This window comes from Mixophyes fleayi, chromosome 2, assembly GCF_038048845.1.
Source record: "Mixophyes fleayi isolate aMixFle1 chromosome 2, aMixFle1.hap1, whole genome shotgun sequence".
Taxonomy (NCBI): domain Eukaryota; kingdom Metazoa; phylum Chordata; class Amphibia; order Anura; family Limnodynastidae; genus Mixophyes; species Mixophyes fleayi.
The window spans coordinates 329,884,272-329,898,956 of NC_134403.1; the positions used below are offsets into that span (position 1 = coordinate 329,884,272).

Below are 14,685 nucleotides of genomic sequence, written 5' to 3' on the forward strand. Positions count from 1 at the left end.
CAACACTCCATAGACTGCGCTGAACAAGGTTGTCAATGATTTGATCACAGCAAAAACTGACCATTACTCTCTTCTAATTCTCCTACATCTCTCTGCTGCATTTGACACTGTTGACCACTCTCTCCTCATACAAACGCTACAATCCCTAGGTCTTGAAGGCAATGTCCTATCCTGACTCTCACCCTACCTATCTAATCGCTCTATCAGTGTTAATTTCTCTGAAACAACCTCCACTCCACTTCCTTTATCAGTTGGAGTACCACAAGGCTCAGTCCTAGGTCCTCTGCTATTATCTATCTACACCACTTCTCTTGAAAAAGTAGTAAGCTCCTTCGGATTTCAATATTATCTCTATGCGGATGATACACAAATCTATTTATCCTCTCCTGATCGCTCACCATCTGTGTTGTCTCGCATTACTGACTGTCTTTCTGCCATTTCATGTTTGATGTCCTCTCACCAACTCAAATTCAATCTTTCAAAAACTGAATTAATAATGTTTCCACCCAAAAACAGAAGCTTCCTGCCTGACATTTCTATTTCTGTTGATAACATGACCATAAATCCCACCACGCAAGCAGCCTAGGTATAATCCTTGACTCACAACTATCCTTTGTTCCCCACATCGACTTTATATCTAAATCATGTTACAGTTATCTAAAGAACATTTCCAGAATACGCACATATCTCACACAAGACACTGCAAAAACCTTAATTCATGCACTCATCATCTCCCGCATCGACTGTTGCAATAACCTCCTTACTGGTTTTCCCAAAATCAGACTTGAATCCCTACAATCTATTTTGCACGCAGCAGCTAGATTGATTTTACTTGCAAACCGTTTTTCCTCTGCTGAGCCACTTTGTCAGTCTCTACATTGGTTGCCTGTTTTTCAACCAATCAAATATAAAATTCTTCTACTAATGTACAAGGCCGTCAATAAAATTGCACCAAGATACATCTCCTCACTTGTCTCAAAATATCTCCCAACTCGACACCTCCGTTCTGCACAAGATCTACATCTCTCTTCCACTCTCATCACATCCTTCCATTCCCGATTACAGGACTTTTTTCAGACTGCACCCACTTTGTGGAATTCCCTCCAACAGTAAGACTCTCCTCTAGTCTTCAAACCTTCAAGCGTACTCTGAAAACCCACCTGTTCAGACAAGGTTATAATATTCCTCAACCACCATCTTAATCTCCCTAGGTTACCCTATTATCACCCTCTACACAGCTGACACAAGACAACAACCCTCTGACCAACATTGCTGTGTGACTGATCACACAGCCCACTCTTATAAGATTGTAAGCTTGCGAGCAGGGCCTTCTAACCTTTCTGCCTGTCTGTATTACCCAGTACTGTTTTTTTTAATGTTTGTTCCCAATTGTAAAGCGCTACAGAATTTGCTGGCGCTATATAAATAAATGATGATAATATGTGATTTACCAGCTAATTGAATTTTTTAGATGTGTTTATTGTATAAATGCATTAAAAATTATTTTTGAACTATCCGCAGTTCGCATCTGTTTGTGGCTATAAATTCACTATTGCAACCCATTTTATTTAAATATTGGTTCATTACAGGATTGCAGACTTCTTGCATTTAGTGATCTGTAGCTGCAGCCATATTAAGCACCAGAAGCTTAATTTATTTTCTTTATTCAGATGTACAAACATGGCAGAGGCAGATAGGTTATTCTTAAGACATGAAATTAAGCAGAATGCGCTGTTCTTCCAGATTGTGGTGATTTATATACAATCAGTTTAGTTGTCCAAACTGAACAGCTTCACATCCTGGTAGACAGTGACCAATGGATAAAACATTTCTCTGGTTCTGTCTGAATACGACAAATAAATGCTTTGAATAATGGTGACAATGAGAGTTTGTGGTGCTATATACCATGCGTAAATCTCACAAGTTTAAGTAGCAGAGCTTCATTAGTAGAGGCGACATGAGGCAAAGAAAGATTATTGAAATGTGATACAGGAGTGGAGAAGGTGGCACGCAATGCCCCACGGAGGAGTGCACAGCCATTTCCACGCTACAAATGGACTTTACTATCAGTTCAGAGCTTTTTGGTTTCCCCTTTACTTTTAACATAACCCATATTGTGCTTCTAAGTCGCACTTTGATGAAGAATCACAATTCCAAGCACGCACTGAGCAATGTAATAAAAAGCTTCAAACACACAATTACCACATGTAATAAAGCCAGTCCGGATGTACTCTCACTCAGATTAAGGATTCATTTACACTATAAACTATATATTTTAGAAGAAAAGTTTATTTTATTAGAAGCAGTAGTTTTAAAGTGTTAAGAGTAAGGGTAGACATGCACCTTGGATGATCGCTGGGCAGCCCATCCACATGCACTGATGCAAAACCAAGGCATTTCCATTGGCTGCACTTTATAAATGACATCCACTGGTGTCAGGTCCACTGCCCTGCCTCTGTAGGGTGGTGCATAAGCCCAGTAGTTATGTTTTTGCCATAGCTAAAGGAAGGAAAACTGTTTTGCACTTTCTCCAACCTCAGCTACCATGCCAGACTACTGGCCTTTAAGATAAGAATAACTGTTTTGAACCTTTGATTCAATGTGGTAGAGACATTCACCATATTAACTGATTTCCTGGCTGTGGATTGCTGAATAGGAAGAATTAAGAAGGCTGTACAGCTGGTCAGTGGTACTAGTAACGTCATGTTCAAAGCACTCATTAAAGAATAAATTTAATGTACGTTTCACGGTCTTTCGAAACAAGTGTACAATTTCCTAGGAGTAGGTGGTACACACCTTGTCTGTACATGCGTAGAGCATCCAGGAGTCGTGACCCTCGTATCTGAGCCCGCAAGAGAGGAACATCAACCTGCATAAGTTCTGCATCGCAACGTTCTCCCGACAGGTCTGAATCGCTGGAGCCAACTCGGGCCGCCGGTATCAACCGAGCTTCGCTGTTAAGTGATTCAGCTTTGGACAGGAAGCAGTAGACAAAGTGAATTTTGGACCTCTTGATAGTGTCAATAAGAGCATCCTGCAAAAGGCAACAAAAGATAAGGATTGTATAACTAAAAGCATTTAGCCATGATATTATATGTGTTATGTATACTGTAGAGAAGAAGCAGTGGGTGGCTTCAGTATGTGACAGATGAAACTATATCTAAGCTATAACAACACACATGTATGCAATACGTGGATGTAAAATAAATCACTTTATAATAAATGTAAATGATGGGAGGTATGAAAGCTAGGAATAACGTCCACTTACCACTTGTAGTTTAATTTGGATACAAAGAGACTTCTTCTTCACGGCTGCCACGCCTGTAGTGAAGGTCTTCCGCATGCTCGTGGCTCTGCGCAGGGCCAGCTGGGATCCTCCCTCCAGACCAGCCACTGAACCCGATAAAACGGTCGCTGTCCCTGCTCTGCCAGCAAATAAGCTGCTAATTATTTTCCTGCAGGGGAGTAAATGACATACTGTCTGAGACACAGAAACAATCTGGCTGCAGACACAACAGCGTGCATAAAGCAGTGACGAGTATTTCATTGAAAGGGGCACTTAACCCAACATAAAGATCTCCCTGTATAAAGCACCATATCAACTTCACAAATGTGTAACTAAAATCTCTTATCTTGTATTTTCCATGTAAATATATTACTATAAAGATATCCTGAAATATATTTGAAAAAATGCTCTCGTAGGATTCCCAAATACAGTCTCATTAGCCATCTGTGGCTGCCATTATATATTCATCTATAAAAAGGTTCCAAGTGGTTCCCCTGTAGTTCCATAAAGAAGAAAATCTTTCCCATGGAACACGGATTTTCACAATTATTACCCAACATGTTTTAGGGACATTTACTTATAGATAGTTGAACGTTAACAGTAGCAACTTCAATTATAAGTATAGGTTTCCATGAAAGAGACAAGGATTCTCCTGAATATCAGTGGGAATTGGTATTAGACTTCTGAAAAATATAGATAATATATAAATTATAAATAGCTTCCCCGCCTTTAAAGACAAGCATGCCTCATTAATTAAAATAATGTTTACTTTAACGTGTGAATGATTGAACAATATTTCAGAAACTGAAACAAAAAACAAAATACATTTTATATCGTAATAAAAAGTGTCATGATTCGGTGGCAGGACTAGCACGGGTGCAGCAGATGCCATGCACTGGGATCCATGGAGATAATGGGGCCCACTGCATGGCAGAGGGTCGAGGGCCCCGGTTCCCTCATCCACGCCACCCTGCACGAGGGCCCACAGCTCGTTAGTTCAGCTTCTGTCCTGATTGATCTTACTTCTGAGAGTCCTGCAGCAAACTTGCAGCATTTTGGGACGCAGGATTCTGTTTGACATAGTTTAACCACCCGGTAGTGTCGTATTCTACCCAGTTAGTGCCATAGCTGTGTCCCAGCAAGAAGTGATGATCTTTATTGCTCCGGAGCAGGGGCTTTTTACCTGTCAACAAATAAAAGTGTATATTGCACTGTAATATCTATGTCAGCCATGGTTTTGAAATTCTTCAATTTAACTTAAAGTACACAATTTTTTTTTTTTAACATGAATACATCAGTAATCGCTACGCCCATTGTATTGTTCCTTTTGCGGATAAAAATATTGATCTACGTTGCATATAATGTTACATATTTACACTGACAGCTGACACAGCACAGTAAACTGTAAATATGAAAAAAAACAAAACAACAACTCAACAAACATATTTATGAGCATATTGTTTGACGTAAGTGATGGAAATTTAACAAAAATAAGCTCTGTCTGCAGACTGGAAGCATGCAGGAAAAATCTAAGCGCTCCTCAAAGACTACTAGCTCATTGCAGCAAAGGAAGAAAGTGTGACGCCATGTTTAACTACAGACCATGTGATGTTTCCCAGACACAAGAACAGATAGTTAATCACCGACTGTCTGACTACCCTGCATTCCATGAGTCTCAGCACCTGGTCCAAGATCCCCCAGAGTCGCTATAGCAAATACATTGAGGAAGATTATGCACACGTGTGGCAGACATTTTTACACAATATATTCTTTTTAAACCATGATAACAGCTTCTACAATTTACTCAACTGGTCTTATAACCCCCCTCAAATTCATGGCAAGCTTATATCACATCTCCATGCACAGACTCCATCTTTACACTCTGATCTAAGTTAAAGTCAATGACCTTGCAGAGGAGATGGGGGTAGTGCTGAGTGGGTCGTAATTGTTTCCCTTATATTTGCTCTATGCCTGTGCAGTTCTTGTTGTTATTAAAAAAAAAGCTTGCGGGAAAACCCAGAAGGGGCATGTGCCCACCTTGATAACATTATGTTCTATCGCTACACCTAAAAAATTGTGGTTGTATGGTGGTAACCCTGTGACTTTGTTGAATATATAATAAAAAAAAAGAAAACCCAAACATTAGTGCCAATGATCTAGCATTTTAAATATAGTTACTAAAGAGTGTGAACAGCTATATGGGATTCAGAGTCTGCAATTGTAAAGAAATTAAGGAGGGAGTCAACTAAGTTATTCGAGCACTTACAGTTCCCACTGCATGCATTTGCTGGCATTTCTTAACACCACTGCAAAAAATTATATCTGAAGATGCAATGGCATCTTTAAGACTCTGCATACTCTATTTTGCGTACAATGAAGTGAACACAAGAGGTTTCTCCTGCATTAACCCCATCCTGACCACAGGTCTAAAACCCTGATTACACAGATGTCAAATGTGACTGCCAGTGGATGACCGTCCCAAAGCTGCATTACCACCTAATAGTTAAATGTAACAGCCCAGGGACCAATGACAAACTGCCCATTTCGTCTTTCCACTCACACCCCTCTCTCTGCAGCCATATTAAGGTGGTGGGCTTAATTAGAGTGCTGGTCCTATATTAAATGGAATTCATGTTCATAAAAATGCAGCCTAACAGTTCCCCAGAAATCATCATTGAGGTATAAAGCGCTTTGCAAGACTAGAGAAGAAGAACAACATGGCAACTGGTTTAGTAAAAGGCCTGCAATAGGCAGCAAAATTGCCAGGTCCAAAGACAGAAGAAGAAAGACGGTATTACTGTTTTAATCATCATTGATCAACAGCTAATTGACATTTTCTTTAATGATCACGAAATCTATACAGCCTAAATGAAAAATCAATAAAGTCTCCATATTTACATTAGGTGAAATGTTTCACTTTATCTTTATTGATAAGTTAAACAAGCTTTGGTGTAAGTAGATTACAAGCCAACAAGAAAGATTTAATAGTTAAAAACAGCCTTAAACAACTATTGGCATTCGCTGGTTTTAGGTAAAAATACCTGGGGGTAAATGTATGAAGCTCCGGGTTCTTCAACACCCGCGAGTTCGGCATCTTCAGCGCTTAAATTTAAAGCGCCGCTGCCTTGTAAAGGGAAGTTTCCCTTTACAAGGCAGCTCCGCTTTAAATTTACACGCCGAAGACGCCGAACTCGCGGGTGTTGAAGAACCCAGAGCTTCATACATTTACCCTCTGGAGTGTTATAACTGAACTCCTGCTTTAGAAAATTAATACACTGTTTTCTAATGGCCTTTAAATAGCTAGTATGCAGTGTAGAACAAAGCCTATATCATTAAAAGTGTAAACATATAGTACTAAGAAAGCAAAAGATAAATATCATATTACTTGTATTTAAGCATCTGTGGTTTAATATTAATAAAACAAGTCCACTTTTGGGCAAGTCTTTGCTCTATTTTTGCCTCCCACATGTAACAAATGGGTCTTGCAGTCAACACAAAACATGGACACCATGCTGTTTAGGGTGCATAGCCTCAACCTGACTGTGTACGACAAGCTGATACTGATAATTATCCATGTTATTATGTTGTTCAAGTTCCTAATTTAATTTTCATTACCTTTATTAACAATAATATAATTCACTTTTAGTACAGTATTTAAAAGGGGCCACATTATTAAGAACTCAGGCAATGGCGATTCACGTAATCCGTGTTCTGAGGTGAAAAAAAACGGGAACAGGAGGGAACCATACTAAATAAGTAAAGAAACGGCTTTCAGCATCAGAGCAGTAAGAATATAAGAGCACACTGGGACAATTGGAGCGTATGCCTGATCTTCGTGTAACACAGCGTTTTATGGAACAATCCTTCTTTTGTGCATATTTGTTCATACCCACCGAGAAGCATGAGAATCCCAGAACTAAAGCTCACTTTAGAAGCCTCACTAAGGTGTACCAGGTATTTTGACACACTAAACTTTATAAACAATAAATAAAATTGACAAGCAAGCCACCATTTCATTACCAGTTTCCTCTCCTTCCTGAGGTCCAAAGTAAGTAAACAGTCGTTCCAAAAGGGTGTCCTCATTGCCACCAGGCTGCAATGCCTCTTCCTCCAGCAACCACAGCAGTCCTCTGGCCTCATCAGTCCTGGCCAGGGTCCTTACCTGAGATTAAAAGCAATGTCATTACCCAACATGCAAGTCTCCCTCTGTCAAACAATTGTTCTGAGCTATTTTTCATGCGTAAGGGAGCACAAGGAATGAGACCAGCTAACAAACCCCCATTAATCAGAGTAACAAGCCCCTCTGTCCTCATTTATCCACAATCTCATTTCTCCAGTCCTCCAGGCAGCTTTGCCTCTAATTGCCAGTCTGATTTTCTTGATGAAATAGTAAAGAAAGGCAGTAAAGAAAAGGGAATTGGGAAAAAAAAAATATAATAAAATAACAACAAGGCAGTTAAGTCAGCAGGGGTAATTCTAGGCCCTATTTTAAAAAGACACTTATAGAAAGGAATCAATACTTAATGCTTGAGATAGTAAAAACACATTATTTTGTAGTAAAACGTTTTAGCGTGCTTTCTTGGCTTTGCTGAAAATCCTATCTGGGTTTCTACAAGTTAAATTACAGCCTTCATTGTGGGACGATATAAAGACCCTTAATGCCCAGACACTGCCTTCACCTCTCAGCTTTGCCAATTACTGCACATAAAATAGAGGTTTTTTTTCCTTCTTAACAGATTTTGCAGTTCATCCAGTAATCATTTACTTGGTGTGTGTGTGTGTGTGTGTGTGTGTGTGTGTGTGTGTGTATATATATATGTATATATATATATATATATATATATATATATATATATATATATATATATATATATATATATATATATATATATATAGTGGGAAGAGTATATCCACAAGTGTAACAGTATAGAAAAGTATATCCACAAGTATAACAGTATAGAAAAGTATATCCACAAGTATAACTGTATAGAAATGTATATCCACAAGTTTAACAGTATAGAAAAGTATATCCACAAATATAAGAGCGGCCAGAGTGAGAGTGGGCAGCGCAAGAGCGGCCAGAGTGAGAGGGGGCAGCGCAAGAGCGGCCAGAGTGAGAGGGGGCAGCGCAAGAGCGGCCAGAGTGAGAGGGGGCAGCGCAAGAGCGGCCAGAGTGAGAGGGGGCAGCGCAAGAGCGGCCAGAGTGAGAGGGGGCAGCGCAAGAGCGGCCAGAGTGAGAGGGGGCAGCGCAAGAGCGGCCAGAGTGAGAGGGGGCAGCGCAGGAGCGGCCAGAGTGAGAGGGGGCAGCGCAAGAGCGGCCAGAGTGAGAGGGGGCAGCGCAAGGGCGGCCAGAGTGAGAGGGGGCAGCGCAAGGGCGGCCAGAGTGAGAGGGGGCAGCGCAAGGGCGGCCAGAGTGAGAGGAGGCAGCGCAAGGGCGGTCAGAGTGAGAGGGGGCAGCGCAAGGGCGGCCAGAGTTAGAGGGGGCAGCGCAAGGGCGGCCAGAGTGAGAGGGGGCAGCGCAAGGGCGGCCAGAGTGAGAGGGGGCAGCGCAAGGGCGGCCAGAGTGAGAGGGGGCAGCGCAAGGGCGGCCAGAGTGAGAGGGGGCAGCGCAAGGGCGGCCAGAGTGAGAGGGGGCAGCGCAAGGGCGGCCAGAGTGAGAGGGGGCAGCGCAAGGGCGGCCAGAGTGAGAGGGGGCAGCGCAAGGGCGGCCAGAGTGAGAGGGGGCAGCGCAAGGGCGGCCAGAGTGAGAGGGGGCAGCGCAAGGGCGGCCAGAGTGAGAGGGGGCAGCGCAAGGGCGGCCAAGAGTGAGAGGGGGCAGCGCAAGGGCGGCCAGAGTGAGAGGGGGCAGCGCAAGGGCGGCCAGAGTGAGAGGGGGCAGCGCAAGGGCGGCCAGAGTGAGAGGGGGCAGCGCAAGGGCGGCCAGAGTGAGAGGGGGCAGCGCAAGGGCGGCCAGAGTGAGAGGGGGCAGCGCAAGGGGCGGCCAGAGTGAGAGGGGGCAGCGCAAGGGCGGCCAAGAGTGAGAGGGGGCAGCGCAAGGGCGGCCAGAGTGAGAGGGGGCAGCGCAAGGGCGGCCAGAGTGAGAGAGGGCAGCGCAAGGGCGGCCAGAGTGAGAGGGGGCAGCGCAAGAGCGGCCAGAGTGAGAGGGGGCAGCGCAAGAGCGGCCACAGTGAGAGGGGGCAGCGTGAGAGGAGGCAACGTGAGAGTGGGCAGAGTGACTGGATAGTGCAGAGGGGGTAAAGTGTGTAGAGATAAAGGAGGTCACAGTGTGAGTTAGCTGTCAATTATTCTTTGACAGAAATATAATTGAAAAAAATATTTAAAAATATTATTTTTCCTTGCATTTATGTGTATTATTTTTGCATAAAACTAAAAAAGTATTTATGTCCTGATCTAAATACTTATTACGCTTTTTTGACCCAACTACTTCTAAAACGGGACTGCTCGGTAATTATTTTGGAAGGGTGCCTTGAAAAAATGATGGAGACTCTAAGGGTGCCGCGAACTGCAAAAGTTTGGGAACCACTGGTTTATGCACAGCATGACTATTAAACACTGGTGTTTAAGCACTGCACATTACTTGTGTTTTATGGCAAGTGCAAAGAATTTTAGCATTCATCAAGTGATCTCCAATTTGCATTTACCTAAAAAATAACCATCTGTAAAAAAAAAAAAAAAAAAAAAAAAAAGGATGAAAAACATTCGATGTGTCTATACCAGTGGTTCCCAAACTTTTGCAGTTCACGGCACCCTTAGAGTCTCCAAATTTTTTCAAGGCACCCCTCCAAAATAATTACTGCGCAGTCCTGTTTTAGAAGTAGTTGGGTCAAAAAATTGTAATAAGTATTTAGGTCACGACAAAAATACTTATTTAGTTGTATGCAAAAATGCCCCTCTGCATCCAGAGACACTGCCCCCTCTGCATCCAGGGACACTGCCCCCTCTGCATCCAGGCACTCTGCCCCCTCTGCATCCAGGCACTCTGCCCCCTCTGCATCCAGGCACTCTGCCCCCTCTGCATCCAGGCACTCTGCCCCCTCTGCATCCAGGCACTCTGCCCCCTCTGCATCCAGGCACTCTGCCCCCTCTGCATCCAGGCACTCTGCCCCCTCTGTCACGCTGTCCCCCCTCCTCTGCCCTCTCTCACGCTGCCCCCTCTGCCCTCTGTCACCTCCTCTGCCACGCTGTCCCCCTCCTCTACCCCCAGGCACGCTGCCCCCTCTGCAGCCCTCTGTCACGCTGCCCCCCTCTGCTGCCCGCTGTCCCCCTCCGCTGTCACACTGTCCCCCTCCGCTGTCACACTGTCCCACTCTGCTGCCCACTGTCCCCCTCTGCTGCCACACTGTCCACCCCGCTGTCACACGTCCCCCTCTGCTGCCACACTGTCCCCCCTCCGCTGCCACACTGTCCCCCCTCCGCTGCCACACTGTCCCTCCTCCGCTGCCACACTGTCCCCCCTCCGCTGCCACACTGTCCCCTGTCACCCTCCGCTGTCATCCTGCGCTTCCACACTGTCCCCCTCCGCTGTCACACTGTCCCACTCTGCTGCCCACTGTCCCCCTCTGCTGCCACACTGTCCACCCCGCTGTCACACGTCCCCCTCTGCTGCCACACTGTCCCCCTCCACTGCCACACTGTTCCCCCTCCGCTGCCACACTGTCCCCCCTCCGCTGCCACACTGTCCCCCCTCCGCTGCCACACTGTCCCCCCTCCGCTGCCACACTGTCCCCTGTCACCCTCCGCTGTCATCCTGCGCTTCCACACTGTCCCCCTCCGCTGTCACACTGTCCCACTCTGCTGCCCACTGTCCCCCTCTGCTGCCACACTGTCCACCCCGCTGTCACACGTCCCCCTCTGCTGCCACACTGTCCCCCTCCACTGCCACACTGTTCCCCCTCCGCTGCCACACTGTCCCCCCTCCGCTGCCACACTGTCCCCCCTCCGCTGCCACACTGTCCCCCTCTGCTGCCACCTGTCACCCTCCGCTGTCATCCTGCGCTTCCACACTGTCCCCCTCCGCTGCCACACTGTCCCCCTCCGGTGCCACCATCCTTTTCACTCTGCCCCACGCCAGACATAAAAAAAAAAGAGAAGACCGAAACTTACCAATCAGTGCGGCGCCTCCTCTCTCCCGCAGCTGTCACTGAATATAGACGTCAGTGACAAGCTGCTGCGGGAGAGAGGAGGCTGCTGGGTCCCGGCGCCGCACTGATTGGTAAGTTTCGGTCTTCTCTTTTTTTTTATGTCTGGCTCGCGGCACCCCAGTGTCAGCGCCGCGGCACCCCTGGGAGCCGCGGCGCACACTTTGGGAACCGCCGGTCTATACCATTTTCAATTCACAATCGTGTGTGTGCGTGCGTGCGTGCGTGTGTGCGTTTACGTTTAAGCACACTTTTTTTGGACATGATTTGTTTCATATCAACGGTTCAAAGCATGTCACCAAGTTTGAAAAAGCCTATTGGACTCATTGGGGGCACATTGTGTAAATATCCATTATAGGTTTACACGAGCAGTTACACAAGCATTTTGTTGTATTTTTCACATTCATGACAATGGCTCATTCATTTCATAGTGGTTGTATACTACATTTAAAAGCTCTATCGAAATTAATGAACCATTGACATGAATGGGGCTGGTTTGCACTGGTAATTGATTCGTTCTATTCATTTATATTGATGTGTGACCGCAAGAGGTTAGCGTGGGAAAGAGTTTGTGATTGGCTGAATGCAGAGGCGGGACTAGCAAGCTGTGGGCCCCGATTCAGGGAGGTAGGGAAGAGGGAACCGGGCCCATGGCCCTCTGCCATGTAACTGGCACCATTGTCTCCATGGGATCCGATGCACCGCACCTGCTCCCCCAATGGTAGTTCCGCCACTGGCTGAGTGACTATTGACACTCCCAGTCAATTGCTTCTCTTCTCAATCTGCAGAAAGGCTAGTGCAGGCCTGGCCAACCTGTGGCTCTCCAGCTGTTGTATAACTTCAAGCCCCAATATGCTTTCCCAGCAGACAGACAGCGATAGACCGCAGGGTATGTTGGGACTTTGTAGTTTCACAACACCTGGAGAGCCACTGATTGACTTGACCTGGGCTAGTGGACTAAAGAAAGATTTTCTTGTGGATCAACAAATTTCTACTTTGGGTGACAAATATAAAACATTCCCCTTTGGATTACAAGTTGAGATAGTAACCAATCCGTTATCATTTTAAGCTAAAATATGTATTACTGCCAACATTTTATTGGCAAAGAACCATTAAAAACTTGCCTGCAGTGTGGCCTCCTTCAGTATGACACCAATCTCCTGTATGATACTAATGATTGCATGTCTCAGATAGACAGCTCTGTTTTAACCCCCTTGCCGTGCGATCCTGGACAACAGAGCCAGAATTTAGCCACACAGACTTGAGCAACATTGCACTGTTGGAGGCCAAAGGGAGCTGGATTGAAAGAACACCAACCACTCGCAATTTAAAATACTCCACCCAAAATTTGTAGCTTTCCTTTAAAAAAGGGTCAATTAGTTGAGGACGTGCTACCATAAATGTCAATTTAATTACTTATCACTTAAGCTTACCAAGCAACATAAATATGCGGCTTCACAACCTTCAACCACAGGCCGTTAAGAGGTAAAAACAATTCATATGGGACTTTATATTCATAGGAGCCAATAATTTCCCATCTGGTTTCCAATAAAATGTAGGATGGAAATTAAAACAAACATCCGGAGAGATAACTTTGGGGATTTCATATAAGCATGAATGGATTATTTTCCAAGGTGATAGTTTATACATTTTAAATCTAAATCAAAGATGCTTACAAACCCACTATAACCAAATTCTTAATGTAGCCTTCTGTATAATACTAAAACATGTTACAGTGTGCCGATCTGACATATTTCAGACAGATTTGCAGCTGTGTAATGCAGACATGCAAATTCATGTGATTTCCAGGCTCTGTGAAGCACTGTAATACTGACAGGTGAAATGATGTGTTTAGCGAGATTTGCGTCTTGCTGCGGCTGGTACTGAAAATATAAAACCAAATGCCAATTAGTGCTCAATTTTATATAGTGTGATCTGAGGGAACTTGTGCAACTTCTGAGCCAACTGAGAATCCTTTCTGGAAAATGATGACATGATTATGCATTGTGAGCACTAGAATAGAACCACTGAGGTGCCCAATAGTGAAATATTTAGCAAACAGTGCTAAATATTACATCCTCTGGTACGTGCACTGGTTATAATTACTGATTACAATGTTTGCTAAATATTTCACCATTGGATGTCTCTGTTATACATCTCTATACACAGACAAAGACCCAGCAAAGCAACGGCAATACAGAAGGTCACTGCCCTCTTAATTTAAGAGTGAGTGATATATTGATTTGTTGACTCATTGCAGTTTTGCAATTGATTAACTGTTTGGATTACATAAATAAGGACATCAGTGACTGTGGTGTTCTGGCTCAGAACAGAACTATATAATCAAACATATTCTCACAGGGCCCATCATACTTCTATCCACATCTGCTATTTATTCCGAGAAATAACCTGCTATTTCTTCTGACTCTATGGGGCATATACATTTAGCTTTGCAGTCCGTGATTACGCGCGGCTGCACAAGACCCGTTACCGCAACACAGCGGATTTCCGTGCACACCTCGAAGGTTGCGAAAGGAAATCAGGAAATCTGCAATGTTGCGGTACCACATTGTCAAATTACACGCGCACCCGCGCGTAATCACAGACCACAAAGCTAATTGAATATGCCCCCAAGAGCACATGTCCACTTGTGTTTTTAAAGTGTGTTTTATGTATACCTTAACCTGTGTTGTGTTGCATGTTTCCTAAAACTATTTGGTTCATTGTTATTACTGCATGCAAACACATCAGGAAGCCTAAAAGGAGCTTTAAAATGCTAGCATTGTTTACTAGTGTTAAAAACACTGATTTTCACACATACCACAGGGTATAATGCTTTACAAGTTTTGGAAACTTTTTTGTAAAAATGACTTAACTGTACTTAAAAATCCCTCATCTTTACATCACATGATCTCCAATTTGAATATTAACTACATTTTGTCTACTATTCCCTATTAATTGATTATTTATTCCCAACTGTAACATTTTATAACATATGTAAAGAAAATAAAATTGCTTAAAGTATGGAAAGATCTTTAATAATGACATGTAACTTATTTTTCCATTTTTCTCTTGGGGTCATTTATTATTATTATTATCCTCTTTATTATCATCATCATCATCTTTATTATTATTATTATTATTATTATTATTATTATTATTATTATTATTATTAAAAGGCCACTAAAACATAAAATATAAAGTAATCCTATATGAAAAGGCATCTTGAACCATTCCCAAAGACACAGTTTTGATGCACGT

The 14,685-nt window shown here is 43.8% G+C and overlaps 1 protein-coding gene across 6 annotated transcripts in view; it reads right to left on the reverse strand.

Moving 5' to 3' along the window:
* The window catches only part of MYO18A (myosin XVIIIA), a 248,957-nt gene that overhangs the window by 97,165 nt on the left and 137,107 nt on the right, over positions 1–14,685 (reverse strand). For all 6 annotated transcript variants that reach the window (XM_075196848.1, XM_075196847.1, XM_075196845.1 and 3 more), the window contains 4 exons: positions 7,307–7,448; positions 4,310–4,469; positions 3,269–3,455; positions 2,797–3,034 (listed from right to left, as the gene is read on the reverse strand). In XM_075196848.1, the coding sequence (XP_075052949.1) occupies positions 2,797–3,034; positions 3,269–3,455; positions 4,310–4,469; positions 7,307–7,448 (727 nt within the window). The remainder of the gene's footprint in view (positions 1–2,796; positions 3,035–3,268; positions 3,456–4,309; positions 4,470–7,306; positions 7,449–14,685) is intronic.